The sequence below is a fragment of the Trypanosoma melophagium genome (assembly GCF_022059095.1).
Source record: "Trypanosoma melophagium isolate St. Kilda chromosome Unknown ctg29segment0, whole genome shotgun sequence".
Lineage (NCBI taxonomy): Eukaryota > Euglenozoa > Kinetoplastea > Trypanosomatida > Trypanosomatidae > Trypanosoma > Trypanosoma melophagium.
In genome coordinates this window covers 34,708-52,786 of record NW_027125160.1, presented here as the reverse complement: position 1 = coordinate 52,786, position 18,079 = coordinate 34,708, and the positions used below count along the sequence as shown (strand labels likewise).

Below are 18,079 nucleotides of genomic sequence, written 5' to 3'. Positions count from 1 at the left end.
TATTATTATTATTATTATTATTATTATTATTATTAAATTCCCTGCTGCTGATTTCACATCTTGTACCCACACAGGAACTTCATCCCCGCCGTAGACGCCGAATTCATCCTCTCGCATCTCACACCGGTAAACCGTACCGCCCACCGTCATGCGCCGGCCTACAAGAGAAGAGACGGACGAAAAAGAAGAAGCGACTGGAGAACCAGGAGCAGAAGAAGATCCTCGCACTTTGCTGGTTTTCTTTCCCTTTTTATCGCTGCTATCCTTATTATCCCTTTTCCGTGTACTATTCTCTGTATTTCGCCTAATATCTTTATTCTTACTCGTCGGAGACTGTACTGTCTGCGTTACATCTTCACTCGACCTGTGTAACCGTTTTTTCTTTATATCTGAGATAATTCTTTTTGCGGTTGTTAATGTTATTCTTCCTTTTTTTTTCTTTTTCTTTCTTTCCCCTCTTCTTTAAACATCAGGAGAAAGAAAAACACAGATAAAAAAAACAAGAACCATTGATAAAGTGGAAGAAAGAAAGACAAGAAAAGGGGAAAAGTCCCCCATTACTCCACAAAAAGAAAGGAAAAATGTGTTTACCAGATATAATAATTGGCAACAAGCAAATCCAAGTGGTAAAACATGCATGTTTTGTGTTATAGATACAGTAAATCAAACGACACAAAGCCCACCAATATGCAATAAAAATAAAAATATTTGTTTGCTCATGTGTTTTGCAAGGCCAAGATAAGCTATTGTACCAAAAATAAGTAAAAGACTGTGATCATCATCCTGAAATATCGACTAATAGGAGAAGTATTCCGCTACGCAAAAGAACAAGCTGGGCCATAAGTGAGTCTTATCACTCCTGTCTATCGACATACTCTTATTGTCTTTGAGATGAAAGAATGCGTCTTGTCAAGAAGCCAACCACGATTACCGTAACGACTCCAAAAGTAGTTATTGTTATACCATTAATGTATTTCCTATTGGACCCTTCGTTCGGGCTCGTCTCGTTACTTATTTTGGGGCATTTTCCAATATTATTATTATTATTATTATTATTATTATTTGTATCCACAAGAGATGCCGTATTGGAGGCAACACCTGGAGATAGACCATTTCTTTTATTTTCCTTTCTTTCCTCCCTTCTGGATACGCATGATGCACTCGCCTCTGTTGTTATCGCCTGAGGATCATTTAGGCTGTGTTTCTCATGCCGTGTTTCTGTGAGTGCAGTTTTTGCCGAACTAAATGATAAGGCCAATGCTTGGTACTTACCTGTTTCTGTGTTAACTGCGAGACAACGTCTCCCATCACGAGAGATGGCCATAAGCACAAAAGGGTACTGAATTTCCTCCTGCATACCGTCAACCAAGTGTTTCTCATTCTTGTACTCTAGCTTATGGACTTTGTTTTTCCCACGCAATCCCAAAAGCACTTTGCGCGAAGAAAGTGCACAGGCCAGAAGAGGTGATGTTAATAATGACGATGATGATGTACCGTGAGTTACTTTCTCCTTTTGCTTAACTGGAAAGAAACGTTCAAAGAAAGAGAGTTTTTTAATGTTACTCTTAGTGACGTAGTAAACCTGTACAGAGCCATCATCATAGAGGGCAAAACAAAAGTATCCTACACCAACAGTGGAAATTAAACGACGACCTCGAGCGGAGAGTTTCACCGAGTCCATTATTCGGTTAGAATCCAAATTCCAAAACTTTATTATTTGCGTATCTGGATAAAACAAGGCCAATCTATCTCCCTGTAAAAATGCAATTGTCGCTGAATCAGACTCAAAACGGGAGAGTTTTTCATTTTTCCACTTATATATAGTGCAATTACTAGAGCCACAAACCACCAAATATTGCATTCCTGCCCAAAGCAACTGTGTAGCTTTCATACTTTGATGAACTTCACAAATGCTATCCCCAAGTTCATTATTGGCAAATGCATAAAGGCGAATCAGAGAAGAATCCCCACCCGACGAGGATGAAAGCGCCAATGCCATGATACTTTCATCTTCACTGCATGCAAACGCGAGAACTTCACCGCCGTAAATGATTTGTGCCTCATGATTTGTACCCCTCTCAAGTAACAGAAGCTGTTTTTTGTCATCAATGAAGACAAACTCGCCATTCCGCAAAGTGAACATGCCTTTCAAATATAATTTTTCCTTCAGGGAGAATCAGGAATACGCAGTCGCTTCAACGACAGTCTCTTTTCCTCCTTTCTTTCTTTTTCTTCCTCCGTTTGGGAATCCGATAAAATAATAATAAAAAATCAAATAATAATAATTAATAGAATGCAAAACTCTCTGGTACACAGAAGAAGCAAGAAGCAAGAACAACAAAATAAAATAAAGAAATTTTCTTTAACATCAATTGTAATTGAAAAAAAAAGGTTCAAAAACAAGCAAAACTTTACATTATCCATCTAACATGCTTTATCCCACAACAGCAATTCGTTGTCGAACACGGTATCCACGAAAAATAGCTTGAATAAGAGTAGCCTTTTCCTCCATCTCGGATAGTGGAGCCATATAAGACCGGAACTGTTTTACATGATTGTTATGCATAAGCCGTTTTTCCGTAGCTGTGAAAACTTCCAATATAAGTTCATATCCAGAAAAGAAATTATCGGTAATACGCCTCCGTGACTCACTCTCCTCATCGGTAAGTTTACTAAGCCATAGTGGAACACTTACTACTCTCTTTGACTCTGAGGAGTTCTCCTCATCCAGTAAAGGGGGAATACGCCGCCACATCCACCCTGGCTTCACTTGACATAGTTTCAAGAAAAGACTATCTAAAAACTGTGTTGCCACATGTTCACGATGAAGAGTCTCCAAGTGAGAAAGATTTGATAGTGCCGATAGAAAGAAGGCATCGATAATAGATAATCGTTCTGTTTGTTCTCTTCTCTCCATCACCATTCGTGCTTTTTGTGCTGTATACTCAATGAAACTCCACCAGGCCAATAAGTTACTATCCTCTTCGATAAACTCGCGTTCTACCGTTTCATCACGTTCCAGTCTCTGCAAGGCATTGTCAAACGCCTCATTTAATGAAGCATTACGCATTCGCACTAGACGTGTCAAACCTATTAAGTATTCTTCCATAAGTTCTGTTCGCGCCACACCCTCTTCTGGTAACTCACTGTGAAATGGAAGGCCCCAGTATGAAAGTAATGCCGTCGGTAATTGTATTTCTGACAATTCGGACTGTGTGGAACTTCTCTTGAATGATTGCGGTCTCTGAGGTGTTGTTTGCATTCCTGGTAAGACAAACATGATAAAACAGAATATCTCTCTTCAGCTCTATATTATTCCTGTTTTCTTTCTTCTTTCCTTTTCTTTTTTTGTAACTGATAGGGCAAGGAGTGGAGAACCCTCACTTGTTCCACTTTAACTTTAACACCCAGTACTTGCTATTACCACATAATATAAGAAAAACAAGCAAAAAAAAAAACGAAAGAGAGAGAAAGAAAGAGAAAAAAAAAACAGAAATTAATAGGAAAGTATAAATAAATATTTGATTTTTACCACCTTTCGTTTTGTTCTTCTTTTTTTTTTTTACTTTCAGGACATCATTTGATAGAGAAAAGCAGTACAAAACGCAACAAAAAATTGTTGCGACTTATTCACCTCCCGTTTTTCTTCTTTTATTACTATCATCTTAATAATAAAAAAATTTTTTTTCTTTTCGTGTTACACCTGATATTATTCGAGGAAGAGTATTATATACTGCACCGTACTTCCTCTCTCTTTTTGGAACTCAACGTTCTGTAACTCTAGCTTTAGCGATCTCATGTATGCTTTTCCTATTTCTTCCTCTGTTTTTTTTTTTCTTTCTTTGTTTGTTCCTCATATCTCTCTTTTCTCTGATGTTTTAAACTTCAAGGTAAACCCTTAATTTGATCATCTAGAGAACGAGAGAAAAATGAGAGCTAGAGCAAAAATGAGAGTGGCAGGGTGCTCAACTTCATATTTGTATTACTCGACGGATTGACTCACTCTTTCATATTCCTTTCAATTCTTTCCTTCTTCTTAACGTCTGTCACGTTTACCATTTATTTTTACTTTACCAGTGAATAAATGCTTCGGGCGAAGGTTTGGCACGTGGTGGTCACCCTCTCCCTTCTTGGCTTGACGATTGAGTGGACGTGCCTTAACCTTACTCAACTTCACCGCGCGAAGCTTCTCATTAACGTCTCTGAAACCTTCTTCTCGGCTAACACTCAGTGAACGCTCACGGCTCGCAGAGCGGGCGCTAATACTACGTGTTGCTTTTGTGGATACATGCGTTGAACCAGAACGATCACGCATAACTGCCTCCTGGGCAACAGATAATGAACGACCCCGCTTTTTACCAGCCATAGTTGCGGAAGCTGATGGTGTTGCAGAACGTGAAGCTTGGCTACCTGTACGGCTATTAAATCTTTCAATAGCTTCAGACTGTTTGCGAGTGCGGCGAATAGCAGGATTTTTAAGTGCCTTTTGCATCTTTAGCACCTTAATCTTATCTTTAATAAAACGAACCGCTTCAATAGTGCTGTCATCCAATTCATATTGAGGACGCTTCTTAGAAGCCTCAATTTCCATTTCTTGAAGTCGTGTTTCCTCCTCTGCCTCCAACTCCAACAATCGTTCATGAATATCTGGATCAATATTATCATAAATGTTATGTCCATCCATGATATCAGGAATAATATCATCATTCCATTCTGGATCCTCCAGATCCCAAGTTTTACGTTCGTTTGGTTGGTACTGTCCTGGTCCTCCATTCTCCCACTCATAGTCACGTTCCGTCTTTCGACGAACCCGTGGTGGTCTAGAACCGCCTTGTTCCTCGTCGTCATTTAACAGAGATGGGGGAATAAAGGCAGGTCGTTCCAAGTTATCACGTTTTTGTGGTACAGCACAGTAGAGACGATTTTGAATAGCCTGGAATCGTCCACTTCCTTCCTTCTGTTCAGATCGGTGTGTTAAAAGAGTGTCACAGGCCAATGTTTTTAAATCGCCTACTCCAACATCTGTTAAGGTGCTGGTTGTAATCCATTTTGCTCCAGCCTCTTCAATGGCTTCCATAATGAGTGAATGTTCCTCTGGTGAGACATCGTCAATGGTACAGATATCACTTTTATTAAAGACCACAACCACCGGTTTTCCTGTAAATAAAGGTCCAATAGACTTAAATAGAGAAACTTGTTGGGCAATGGAATACCCGCACTGGGTGCTAAGGTCCATAAAAAACAGAATACACGCGCGAAGATGTGCCAATGCCGTAATTGCTTGCATTTCAATAACGTTACGCTCTTCAAGGGAGTGATCAAGAATACCAGGAGTATCAATTACCTGCCATCCAGCATATTTGTAATCAGTGTGTCCAACGAAGAGAGATTTTGTTGTAAAGGCATAAGGTTGTACCTCTACATCGGCGCGGGTAACCTTATTCATGAAACTTGATTTTCCAACATTTGGGAAACCAGTAACAAGCAATGTTCGGGCATTTGGATCAATAGATGGAAGGCGAGACATGTGCTGACGAACCTTCTCCAAATATACCATCGCATTTGCGAGTTTCTTGCAGGCAGTTGCCATACGACCCAGTGCAGCACGTTTAAGCTGCTTGCATCGATAGAGAGAATCACCGTACTTTAGCAGACGAACATAATCACACCCAATGTTATCCACCATGTGACGTACTGCACCTACTTGACCTAAAGCCACTTTATAGTGGTCACGATCATAGAGCACATGCATAAGGTCGCCATAAAAGGGGTGAATATCATCCATTCGAGGAAACTCCACAAGAACTTGGCTGAGTTTTTCATTTATCGTCTTCTGCGTATACTTCACCTTCCGCATGTAAAACTGGCGAATACGGGAAATGTGATAGCCCCTATGCACCACAGTAGGAGTCTTGCGCTGTGTCTTGGAGAGTACAATGTCCATAAAATCCTTGTACGTAGGGACGACGGTCATCGTCTTGAAGTTGTAGATGGTAGACATCGTGAACACCCTCTTAGACCTCTAATGGTTATCACTTAAACTTTTTTTTTCTCTACAGAGTCACTTATTTCGTGTGTTTCTCTCTTGTTTAATTGTTTGTTTGTTTGTTTTTCTTCTCTCCTACCTTTTTCTCTTCTTTTCCTTTTGGCCCTTCTCTCCAGAGGACTTGTTACTCTCAGAAAAAGCTGGAAGGTGCAACCTGTTTATAAATAATAAATTGCAGTCATTAATACAAAAATAAAGAAGCAAAATAAAAAAAGAAGTGAAGTAGATAGACATACACTTACATACATGCATACATTTATATATATAATCATTAAGAAAATCAAAAAACATGGAAAAAATATAACAGAGTAATTCAAGATTGTTCGAAGTTTAAAGACCTTATAATACCTTTAATAATAACGTCCATATGATCCATCCATTGTTAAAATTTGGAATTTAGCCAAAGTGTTATAGTAAATTCCCCACTGAATAAATATTGTAACCCCCCATTCCGTCCATATTTACTATAGAATTATGTAAAGATTTCAATGCTTCACGATGTGAAACTGTTATCAATGTCATACCTCGTCGTTGTAACATCTTATACAATGATAACTCTACATCTTGTGATATGGCACTGGTACACTCATCCAGAAAAACGAACATAGACCGATGATACATAGCCCGTACAAGAGCCACACGTTGTCGCTCTCCACCAGAAAGAACTTCACTCCACTCCTTCTCTGCATCCAACCCGCCTTCACGTTCCACCACCGCTAAAAGGCCCACTCCCTCTGCAAGAGACAAGAGTGTCTTATCTAACATCTCTTGGGATTCTGAATCTTGTTGTTTTTCGAAGGCAGGGTATATGAGCTGTGTACGAAGGTTACCAGGTGGGAGGTACACTCGCTGTGTTACAAAGAACATATACTTCTCTGCAGGATGCTCTAATGTTCCACCCCGTAGTGGCCATAATCCAGAAAGTATACGGAGAATGGCTGTTTTTCCAGATCCATTAGATCCTAGTAATAGTACGTGATGTCCAGGTTTAAACGTTATGGTAAAATTAGATATAATAATCTGATCAGCAGGGGAAACAATAGCTGCATCTGTAAACACAATCTCATTACCATCGGTTATTTTAACAGCATTAGTATTGGTATCTGGTGTAACCCTATCAAAAGCAGCAAGAGCATCTCGTAACTCGCCAACGCGGTGAGCACTACCACACATTGCGCTAACTTTCATGTGTAGCGAAAGCAGTTTTCCCACTGCAATAGATAAAGGAATATAGAGTTGTGTACTTTGAACATTTAATTCTGTTAATGCAGCTGCATCAAGATTATTTCTTTCCCGATAAACTACTATTGAACAGACTGCGTAACCAACACAAGTTGCTCCATACTTAACCAGCATAGAGTTTAGTAATGAAGAGAACCACTTTGCACGTTTTATTCGTCGTTCCAAACGGACAAAAGAGTTAAGAAAACGATTAGCATTTTCCCTCTCTACATCAGCACCACGATAAAATGCTACTTCTTCTGCATGTCGAATCAATTGCGTATGCATCATGCGTAAATTACCTTCTTTTTCTCGACTTTTTGCCACCATATCTGCAAAGCTTGGCATTAGCCATCGATAAAGGAGAGCGACAAACATATAATATGAAAACATTATCGTTGGGGAAGAACGTCCACCACATTTTGTTAGAGCAGATGAGAATGCAATAATATCCAGTAACGGTTTCACTACAGCCGGAAGAACTCCAGATAATTCGCTACAAAAACGCTGAACATCATTTGTTAGCCGGTGAGCTGGATTATCTACAGATCCGCTCATTACCACATCATACACTTTATGTCCTTTAAAGTATTCTTTATGCAGAGTATTTTGTAATCTCTCACGAAAGCGTCGCTCCAGTGTAGAATTTATGTATGTAATGCCAACAGAAGTGACGGTGGAAGGAATAGCGTATGCAACAACATCCATCACACCAAAAACAAACCGCTTGAAATCCCTTTCTACAAGCGATCTGCTATTTATTCCCATAAGTTTAGCAAATTTCAGTGTTAGCTTAGTGCGTAGCATGAGGAGAATTGCCAACATAAATGTCATACCTGATTCCACACAAAATATATCGGGGTAACAAATATGGAGAAGTCCCACAAGACGTCTGAAAAGAGTTCGATCAAAGCGAACAACAAGCTGCCGGCGCACTCCTCCAACTCTGCGAGGGAGACGTCGTTGGAACTGTGTCTCACGACGCGAACGTACCCGTTGATAAATACCATACAATAATATTACCGCCACAAAAAGCAAAAACGCACGAAGGGATGCCTTTGAAGCACCAAACCCCACAGGAAACATTTTTACAGGTGCTACCAAAGGTATAAAAGGAAAAAAAAACAATGCGTTTTATTGTTTTTTTTTTTATTTTTACTTCCCTTGCCCACCTGAATTTATTTCCAAGGAGCTAGAGCTTGGGAATAATACCTCATCGGAGAGAGAGAGAGAGAAAAAGAAAGAGAAAAAGAACAAACAAGGAAGAGAAAAGAGCAACTGTTTGCATGTGTGTGCGTATGTATGTGTGTTTGGGCTTGTGTACATGTAAGGAGCAAATAAATATACACACACAGACATAATATACACACACAGACATAATATTAGTAGAAACATCACTATTCCTGCTGCCACATAGTAGGACTGCTTTTCTGACTCTTCTATGGAAAAACCTTCATTGTACCCTCGTTGGAGCAGAACAAGTGAATGTGGAACTGGGGGAAGAACACAAAGAATCACAGAGAAAAATAATTATAATGGCACATCAAAACCAAACCTCTTGGTCTGTATTTTATCTACTCGTATAACGAGAAAATACCAAGAAAAAAAAAAGATGACCAGAAATGGGAATGTTGAAAATAATAATAACAATAGAAAGACAAGAGGGGGAAAAAAACAGAAAAACAAAAGGAAAATCAGTGGGATAATGAGAGAAATCTAGCGTCACATACAATATCCCTTGCTTTCCTGTTAGAATGAGAAAGGTAATGAACTGACATACTCCCAGAAGCATATATATATATATATATATATATCACACACATCACAAATCACAAAAAAACTTTCCCTAAAGAGATATACACAATGAACAAAAGAAAATTACGCAGATATACTATCATCATTAGCGTCTCCTCTATCTCGAAGAAAGACCACAGAGAAAAGAAGAACAAAGAAACAAAAGAAAAAAAGAACTTGTTTCACAGACAGCAGTGAACAAAATCCAGCAATATACATATATTCTTCCCCCTCTCTGTTTTTGTGTGTGTGTGTGTTTGTATTTGTGTGTGCGTGTATGTGATCATTTTCTGAGTTTTTTTTCCTATTGACAAGTCGTTAGACTTCTCCTTACCTCAATTTGCCTTCCTCTTATACCATAACATCACCTTCCCGTTGTGTTTCTGAACGTACCATGCATGCTTGTGATGCAGAAAAGCAGACACCTAACCCGCTTGGGATACCAGAGAAGAATCTAAAGAGTGATAGAATACAAGGAAAAAAAAAGAAGAGAAATGAATCTTACACACCTCTTCATTCTTGTCTTCTTTTTTTTTTTGTTTACTTCTTGCTTCCATCTTCTTATTTTACCTTCTCCTCCTCCTCCTCCTCCTCAACGAGGACCAATCTTTGGTAGATGGGGTACATTCCATGTAGATTTTGTGGCCCCGTACCCGACTGATCCTGCCGCGTACACAGCCGACTCCGGTGTGGCTGTCGGCAGCTGCCGCTGCTGCGTTGGCGGCTCCTCAAAGGCGTCTGCTATCCATGGATGCCGCAGTGCCCGCCGCGGGGGCACACGCTCCTCCGGTGTCCAGCAGAGAAACTGCCGCACAAAACTGAGGAAGGGGTCGCCGTCGGGGAGTCCGAGAAAGGCGGCGAGGGACTTTGTGCCCGGATAGCGGATGCGGCGGCGGCTGTTGGGGACCAGGCGGGGGGCATAGTCGGCGGCGGGGTCGAAGAACTCGTGTTTGCGGGGGGACTGCAGGATCATCTCGCGGGGCGGGGGGCCAAAGTACTCCATGATGCACGCCAATTGCTCCTGCTCGCTCTCGCCCGGCAGCAGCGGGTAGCCGGTGGCGAGTTCGCAGAGAACACAGCCATAGCTCCAGAGGTCAATACGCTTAGTGTACGAGCAGCCGAGGATCACCTCCGGGGCACGGTAGAAACGAGACTGGATGTATGTGTAGATGCGTGCATTTTCAAAGCAGGCGGATCCCAAATCAATCACCTTTACAGCAGCCCGGTCTGGGGCTTTTAAAAGTATATTCTCAGGTTTTAAATCACAGTGGATAACATTTTCACGCCACAAATAGGAAAGGGAAACCAAGACTCCAGCACCAATTTTACGTACGACATTCAACGACAATGGGTGAAAATTGCGTTGTTTCAAGTACTCGTATAAGTTTATGGATAGAAGTTCATATGTGATGCATATATGAGAACGAAACGAAAAACTATCAAACATTTTAACTATTCCGTATAATCCACCTGGGTCACCTTTCCCAAGATGTGATAAAATCTGAACTTCTATTTTGCCCTGCGCTGTGAAACGCTTTTTGTTTCTAATAATTTTTAGTGCAACCGTGGTGCCCTTGCAGTGATCAACAGCTTTTACGACTTGACCAAAAGATCCGCTTCCCAAAAGACCCAACACTTCATAACGGTAAGCTATGTGATCATGTACCCTTATTATATAGTCTCCCCTTTCATCATCATACCCACTATTCTGACCGCCCTCTACCGGGGCAGGGATTTTACGCTCACAATTCTGGCCTACGTAGTACACTTCACTATAGTTATGAATCTCTTTCTTTTCATATTCCGTTAAATGGGAAGCGTAGCGGTCTGAAGGAGGTGTCCCATTCTTATCTGATGCTTTTTCTCGCAAAAGTGTACTGCGGGGGGATCTACTTGCCAGCGGGCGATACCGGTTCGGGTACGCTAAGCGGTGAGGCACCTGCGAGGAGTCTCGCCGCATATTACGTGCATAATACATTCTTTGTGCTTTTGTATTCGTTTAATCATAATGAAGAATAAATAATAAAAATGATAAAAATAACAAAAATACAAAATCAGAAAAATATTAGGGTAGACGTGTTGTTGTTTTTTTTTTTATTTTATTTTGGTTATGTAAAGATGGATGGGTATATGAAGATTCATAGATAGATACAAAACATTCAGACAGAGAGTACGAAAGGGTAATTGGATTGGTAGGTAAAACAGCTAAAAAAGAGAACTGAAAAATAAAGAAGGAAAGAGAATAAATAAATGAATGAAAATAAACAAAGAAAGAAAATATACTTGTGCCAAGTAGGGGAGAAAAATGAATATTTCACATTCCCTTAGAATCGCCATTATTCACATCACGTAAGTCTCAAAGTTACGTGTCATTGTTTCCAATGTTGCATACCAAGTCATCCACTCGTTCGCATTTTCAATTGGGTTTGGTTCGTGAAGAATAAAAAAACGCTCAGAGTACTCCTCGAAGCCTATCTCTGTAAAAACATGCTCTGACGCATTACGACCGCAAGGTAATTGGATAGGTGGATTACTCTCAATTACACTAAGAAGAGATTGTGTAGGTGAGGAGGAGTATTCTACTTGGTATCCCATCATATACCACAGGATCTCAGCAGAAAAAAGAAAATCACTGCATGAACGACATTCACTGCAGAAACTAATGTGTCCGTAATCTCTCATCACTCTTACATTGTTACACCTAATACGTCGAATATTATTATCCTCTGGTGTTGTTCGAAGAGCCCGCAGTAGCTCTAAAATATGTGAACCTAGAAGTTTTCGTAAAGATTCCGGGACACCCAGAAGTATTTTATCAATATTTTGATCCCTATAAAGACTAACCGCTTCCACTAAACGTTTGTGTTCCTCTGCACGACGTTCTAGTTCAGCTTTCCATTTTGCTTCCTCTCGATCTTTTAATAGTTTCAATATTTTTGTTTTATCTGTATTCTTAGCATCCAATAATCCCACACGCTCTTGTTTCTCCTCTGCTGAAATAACAGCACGAGTCTGTCCTTCAAATATCACCAGATCTGCAATATTGATTGCGAGACGCTTTTTCCATTCTTCTGTTTGCGCCATTTGTAGCATGTATTGATCATATTTTTCTTGTGCCCACAAAAGCGATGGAGACTCCTCAAAGTTAAGTTTACTTGCCAAAGACAAGATCTCATCTTTCATAGATGCTTCAAAAAGTGTGTCAACACACTCCAAGAATTCATCAAATAGTTTTTGTATTGCTTCACACATTTTTTCATTGTATATTTGGCGATCAGGATCTGTCTCCAGAGCTTTATAAAGAATTTTAACTAGTCGAGGACGTCCATTTGTGATCAATGTCTGAATAGAAGTTGACCACTCATGTAGTGTGAGAGCATCCTTATCATCATCACTTTTAAAGGCTTGAATCAATTGTGTAATCTCTTCACGAAGCTGTGTTACCAGCAGTAAAAGTCTTTTGTATTCCGTCATAATCAGCAAAGGAAAAAAGAGTAGCACAAGTAAGAAATTCTAACCTGTTATTAGTATCTTCTTCACTTCGCTTCCTCCTTCTCCTCCTCCCCACTCCACCCCTACTACTATTTCCATACGATTAGAATCCGGGAAAAAAAAAGAATATATATAAAAAAAAAATGGAGGATAATAATAATAATAATAATAATAATAATAATAATAAAGAAAGGACACTCCCAGAAGAATGGAGATACAATGAAGACAGGGTAAATAAAAATCTTCACATAGTACCAGCAGCGCCCCACTTAATATATATATATATATATATATATATATAGACACTAACACTCGCAGAAAACCTTTTCATTCTAATTGTAGCTTGATTTTTTGTACCAGATAATCTACAAAATAATTTTCATCTACAATAGCCTTGTATGGGTTAACTGCAACGCAATATTTCTCCTCTGTCGTGTTATCGACAATACTCTCTCCTGTTGCGGCATTTCTCATGTCCACAATAGACTTCTCCTTTCCAATGTAGATATTATCATCAAAAAAGACGTAAAATAGGGGTTCTACAAGAGATTCTAAAAGTCTGATATGCACCGGAAAAACTTTTCCACCGCTACGACGTTCAGCTCCTTGTGCCCAAAAAGGATAATAGTCCACAAGTCCTCCAATATTATTTGTTGCTGCAGTATATTCCAAAATTTGGTTGTGGAGCAAAGTAAAATTGGTTTCATAAACCTTCTTACAGGAAGGCATTCTTGACAATTGTGCCAAAATCTCGGCCGCAGATAATGTCTCTGTGCCCTCAGGTTGGCAAACTGTAGCAGCTTTATCTGGACCTAAACAAAAAAATAATTTCTCCTTCTCACGGAAAATACACCCGGTTGCCTCAGGGATGTAGTTTTCCTTCATATGTTTAAGGATATCTCCTTGAGGTTTATAGAAATGTTCCCCAAAAACAAATTTTTTCCACTCTTTCAATACATTTCCCAAATCGTTTCCAAATGTTCTGAATATTAGAGTGAAAGACCAATTAAGTTCAGAAAGCGTGTTAACAAGTTTAAAAAAGGAAGGTATAATGAAGCAATCAGGTGCCGCTGTTAACACCGCCTTTTGCTCATCAATATGATGCTTATACTTTTCTCCTGGTTGTCCTTCATGGGTAAACATGCGTAATATAGATCTCCGTTTTTCCGAAATGTTCCTCCAGATTTTATCCTTTTCAGATTTGGGAAGTTCCTGCATACCTGGCGGCTCACAATGCATGTTATCAACATATTCATCAAAAGTCATTAAACTGTAACGATCCCCAGAGTCGTGAGGACCCAGTGTGGCTATCCACTTTTCCCCTACTTGAGTTCCAAAGACATTCGCTGCGACGTTGCTGTTAAGAACATCCTCCATAGTTCTTCCACCAGAAGAATCGACTTGAATAATTGTTTTGTTTATGTCCATGTGTATAACGAGGTGCCTTTTGGGGCACATCTCTAGAAATGCACGAGACATTCCCCCATCCCCTTTTCGCGTATGCAATGGAAATATAAATATAAAAATAAACACAAAGTAAGAGCAAGAGAAAGTCAAATCAAAAACAAAAAAAACATAGCACTTATATAATTACAGATGTACCATATAGCAAAAAGAAAAAGAAAACAAAATATCAGTAAAAGAGTAGTTCACTTAAAAGGAGGTATTACTAGCAATAATCACTCTGTATACCCACATAAAAACTAAAAAATAAATAAATAAGGATATACCTAATATCATCGTAAAACTAGGTACGGTATAGAAAACTTGCTACGAAATAACGATAAAGATCAGGAGTACTAACAAGGTAATTAGAGACACCTCATTCGCTCAGTCCACGTTTTTTTTTCGTGTTTTTTTTTTTTTTTGATGGAAAGGAGGAGAGAATAAAAACAAAAACAAGGTGAGGAACCCTAGAGGTCATCATCATCGTCGATAATTATAGGTGGGTTGGCAGCACCTTTCGCTGGAGGTTTGGAAACGAGGGGATCATCATCATCACCGCTCAGCGTAACGGCCACGCCGCTCTTCTGTGGAGCAGTAGTAGTAGTAGTAGTAGTAGTAGTATTAGTAGTAGTAGTAGTAGTAGTAGTAACAGTTGATGCTGTCGGCTTGTCATTTGTAATTTTAAGGGCATCCATTTCTGAACTCATAGCCGCGTTAAGAATCCTATGACAGTGGGATTCATTTGTGACTCCAAATGTCATTAAATCTGAGGCATCCATACGCTGTAAAATGTCCAAATCAACGTGCTGATTCAGCAGCGTTGGTCTATATTGTGGAAGTCCAATACTGTGGAGGAGCTTTGTAAGAGGATCCGAAGAATCAATGTCTGTGTTATCAAGGGCACTTGTAACCTCTCCCATATCTTGAGATTGCTGCTTTTCACTCTTATCCGATACTCCACCTGTTGCTTCCCTGATTGCATCGATTGCCTGACGAAGAAGCATTTTAGTACCTGGTGGAACAGCTTTTAGTTTATATCCCTCATCCCCAATCAGACTTAGCTGTTGTGAATCCACCAGTAATTCAGCAGTGGGAACGTTAATAGGCATGATATTTAATCTCTTTCCAGTAGTTACCTCAAATAATCTACTCAGAATAGACGCAAGTTGTACACCTTCTGAGAAATCTTTTACAACAATGTCGGGTGCTGGGGATTTTATCTGTACAGCGAAAAATGTTGCATCCTCCCCGTGGTGAATTTTGCGTATATGACTGATAAGACTGCAGTACATCATAAGAGCAGCTTGATTAAATATGTAAATAGGTTTGTCTCCCACCACCAAAATGTGCTGCCCTGAATGACTATCCTTTTTTAGCGATGGTGTCAATAATGTGACAGGAACGAAGAAGTGGATGAGAGCTTTCTCAAGTACGGCGAACTTATAAAGGTACTCCAATGGAACTTGAGCAAAGGACACGTTTGTACGTGGATCAACAGGTGGTAAACCACAATTGTATGGTTCCATTAATCCTGCAGCAGCGCATGCATTCCAAAGGATTTCATTCCACTCATCAAAGACTTGACGACTTGGCATGCGGAGGGTCCACTGATCTTCTCTACCATCTTCATGATTTCCATCAATCATTAAAGTAAGCAATTCTGACGTTTTCACTTCCATTACCTGGCAACATCTTATCACTTTAGTTATAATAAGAACATCCTTTGTTGGTTTGCGGTCGTCCTCACTGTAGGATAACCTGCGTGACCCCTGTTCAAGTGACAAATCTCTTTTTGAAGGCCTTTTTAAAGGATGCGGTTTGCCTTTCACAACAAACGGATACAGAACTCATTTTTTTTTTTTTTTTGTTATTCTCTTTTTTTTTTTCCTTGTTACTTGCCTACGAGGTTTTAACCTTTTTTTAATCCAACCGAGTAGGTAGAAAGGTCACTAACACAGACACACAAAGGCATACAAAGAGAGAGAGATAAATATACGTATATGTACAAAGCAACAAAAAAGGCAAATCACAGATTTTGTAATGGTGAGACATCCATAGATATCGTACTCCATAAATAAAGCATGTTAAGTGAGTGGCAACGAACATACATATGTAATTAGAAGAATAGCAAAAGTATGGATGCAGTTTTTCTTCTATGACTACAAAAAGAAAATATATATATATTCAAAGCAGTATCGTCAGAAAAAGTAATGTTGCAACCGTAATGGATGCAATTTCGTAATGCGTGGAAAAATTTCAAGCATATACCATAAGACATGACCTACTAAATTTGCTATTATATCTGCTTTTATTCCTCGCGTATCGTCGAGAATGGCCCCTATAACAAGAAAAACTACTGGAAGGAGTCGCACTGGCAAGATTAAAATGGCAAATAAACCTACTTCTTGTTCAGGAAATAAACGACAAAAAAGGTACGTCAACGCTCTGCAGAATACGAAACTAAGGTAAGGAGACTCAATAATACCGAGACTTCGAATAGCAAGCAGAAGAAGCATTCCTGTCATAATGGTAAGGCAGTAATCCAATTTTCTCCACCGAAAGTATTGTTGTTCAGTGCTACTACTTACTAAATAAAGCCAATGAAGCTCCATAATACTCTCAAGGTTTACTCGTCCAAAGAAGAAAAAATTTGTTATTAACCTCCAATACTGCTTCTCCTGAAAGACAAGGGTAGAACTAAACACCAGTTGCAGTGGATGGACGAGAGCAGAGGACACCAGCACAACGGAGGCTACTGACAGTAGTAGCAGCGTTCCTGTCACTGGGGGAATATTGTGCGGAAATCTAATATCCATCACGCGAGTAGAGTACAATAAAGGTGTAATGATACGTTCAACTATACACGTATACTCCCTTCAACAGTACAAAACTATAAAATAGAGACAGGAGAAAAAAAGAAAAAAAGAAAAAAGAAAAGAAAAACATAGTAGTTACAAAATAATAATAATAATAATAATAATAATAATAATAAATAAACACTACATCGTCAAATAATATTCACCCTCTAATTTATAGTTATCCCCTTGTTTTTTTTTTCCTATTTTCTTATCGCTATTTTACAATCTTTTCTTTTTCTTTTGCAACTAGAAACGGGAGAAGAGTAGCAGTATTGACATCACCATAATGATAATGTCCATCGCCCCAACAATTAGACCCACACGTCCATCCCATTGAAATTTCTCTGTGTTACGAGTCTTGAGAAGCAAGATAAAACTCACTATACTCAGTGCCGCCGTTGTTAACGCACACGAAATAAGAACAGTTCTCTTAATACAAGGACGCTCCCGAATCCGTGTGAATCCCACAAGCGTAGCCGCAGCAAGTAGTAGCCCAATAAACTCTATATGTCATTGTAGAAGAGAGTAGATCCACCTACCACTACTCTCTTAGGAATAGAGTAGAAATATTGTGACAAAAACAAAAGATAAAACCAAACAGAGCATAGGCCATGATACAAGAACATATCCCAGTTAAAACATTGTTACACCTTGTCGCGGTGCCATACAGGCAAGATTACGTAATCCTTCCTTTATAAACGCATCGTACTTTTGTTCCAATTGTTGCAACATTTTGGTTTCATCAAGTTGCAAATAGCCAAGTTCCTTACTTGAGCGTAACATTTCCAGTTTTTCCTCATCTTCACGTGTGAAGTCTGACATACCTTTCATACAACCCTCGTTCCTGCATGAATATCCCCCTCGACGGAAAGATAATAGCAAAAGTAACACAGAAGGATAGACTGCTCATAAATCCACAATAGCAAAGAATATTTCAAATAAAAAGAAAAACAGGGATGGCGGTATATCATTTCTTTTTCAGAAGAATTTCGCTTTCCATTGCATTTTCATTTGAAACAGATAAGTCATAGAGTACCAAAAGGGTTGCGCACTACACTACAGGAAACAGAAATCACAGAAAACCATTTTTTAATGGGAAAAAAAAAGTAACCAAAGAAAATAAAAAAAGAAGTTCACTGCAATTTATTTTTTCTACTCTCAGCAAACTGTTGTGAATGTGGGGGTGGGTCAAAATACAAGTAAGAAAAAAAAAAGAAAAAAA

The 18,079-nt window shown here is 39.2% G+C and overlaps 10 protein-coding genes across 10 annotated transcripts; all 10 read right to left on the bottom strand.

Annotated features, from left to right (window-relative positions):
- Positions 1–877: 877 nt before the first annotated feature.
- LSM04_004663 (uncharacterized protein) lies at positions 878–2,143 on the bottom strand (the record flags this gene model as incomplete). The annotated part of the gene is made up of 1 exon (XM_067331730.1): positions 878–2,143. The coding sequence occupies one exon, from the start codon at positions 2,141–2,143 to the stop codon at positions 878–880; it is 1,266 nt and encodes a 421-aa protein (XP_067190201.1).
- Positions 2,144–2,434: 291 nt separating this feature from the next.
- On the bottom strand, positions 2,435–3,280 carry LSM04_007009 (IQ motif; the record flags this gene model as incomplete). Its single annotated transcript, XM_067331729.1, has 1 exon — positions 2,435–3,280. One exon carries the CDS (start codon positions 3,278–3,280, stop codon positions 2,435–2,437), a length of 846 nt encoding a protein of 281 aa, XP_067190218.1.
- A 756-nt stretch (positions 3,281–4,036) lies between these two features.
- On the bottom strand, positions 4,037–6,001 carry LSM04_009137 (NOG1; the record flags this gene model as incomplete). The annotated part of the gene is made up of 1 exon (XM_067331728.1): positions 4,037–6,001. The coding sequence occupies one exon, from the start codon at positions 5,999–6,001 to the stop codon at positions 4,037–4,039; it is 1,965 nt and encodes a 654-aa protein (XP_067190258.1).
- A 453-nt stretch (positions 6,002–6,454) lies between these two features.
- LSM04_005312 (ABC transporter-like) lies at positions 6,455–8,353 on the bottom strand (the record flags this gene model as incomplete). Its single annotated transcript, XM_067331727.1, has 1 exon — positions 6,455–8,353. One exon carries the CDS (start codon positions 8,351–8,353, stop codon positions 6,455–6,457), a length of 1,899 nt encoding a protein of 632 aa, XP_067190206.1.
- Positions 8,354–9,653: 1,300 nt separating this feature from the next.
- LSM04_000167 (Protein kinase domain) lies at positions 9,654–11,039 on the bottom strand (the record flags this gene model as incomplete). The annotated part of the gene is made up of 1 exon (XM_067331726.1): positions 9,654–11,039. The coding sequence occupies one exon, from the start codon at positions 11,037–11,039 to the stop codon at positions 9,654–9,656; it is 1,386 nt and encodes a 461-aa protein (XP_067190130.1).
- A 362-nt stretch (positions 11,040–11,401) lies between these two features.
- LSM04_000927 (uncharacterized protein) lies at positions 11,402–12,535 on the bottom strand (the record flags this gene model as incomplete). Its single annotated transcript, XM_067331725.1, has 1 exon — positions 11,402–12,535. One exon carries the CDS (start codon positions 12,533–12,535, stop codon positions 11,402–11,404), a length of 1,134 nt encoding a protein of 377 aa, XP_067190143.1.
- A 345-nt stretch (positions 12,536–12,880) lies between these two features.
- Positions 12,881–14,032, bottom strand: LSM04_003605 (uncharacterized protein; the record flags this gene model as incomplete). The annotated part of the gene is made up of 1 exon (XM_067331723.1): positions 12,881–14,032. One exon carries the CDS (start codon positions 14,030–14,032, stop codon positions 12,881–12,883), a length of 1,152 nt encoding a protein of 383 aa, XP_067190187.1.
- A 434-nt stretch (positions 14,033–14,466) lies between these two features.
- Positions 14,467–15,850, bottom strand: LSM04_005850 (Sterile alpha motif domain; the record flags this gene model as incomplete). The annotated part of the gene is made up of 2 exons (XM_067331722.1): positions 14,467–15,741; positions 15,842–15,850. 2 exons carry the CDS (start codon positions 15,848–15,850, stop codon positions 14,467–14,469), a joined length of 1,284 nt encoding a protein of 427 aa, XP_067190211.1.
- Positions 15,851–16,197: 347 nt separating this feature from the next.
- LSM04_004445 (Derlin) lies at positions 16,198–16,815 on the bottom strand (the record flags this gene model as incomplete). The annotated part of the gene is made up of 1 exon (XM_067331721.1): positions 16,198–16,815. One exon carries the CDS (start codon positions 16,813–16,815, stop codon positions 16,198–16,200), a length of 618 nt encoding a protein of 205 aa, XP_067190199.1.
- A 288-nt stretch (positions 16,816–17,103) lies between these two features.
- On the bottom strand, positions 17,104–17,688 carry LSM04_003532 (uncharacterized protein; the record flags this gene model as incomplete). Its single annotated transcript, XM_067331720.1, has 2 exons — positions 17,104–17,301; positions 17,506–17,688. 2 exons carry the CDS (start codon positions 17,686–17,688, stop codon positions 17,104–17,106), a joined length of 381 nt encoding a protein of 126 aa, XP_067190184.1.
- Positions 17,689–18,079: the final 391 nt, after the last annotated feature.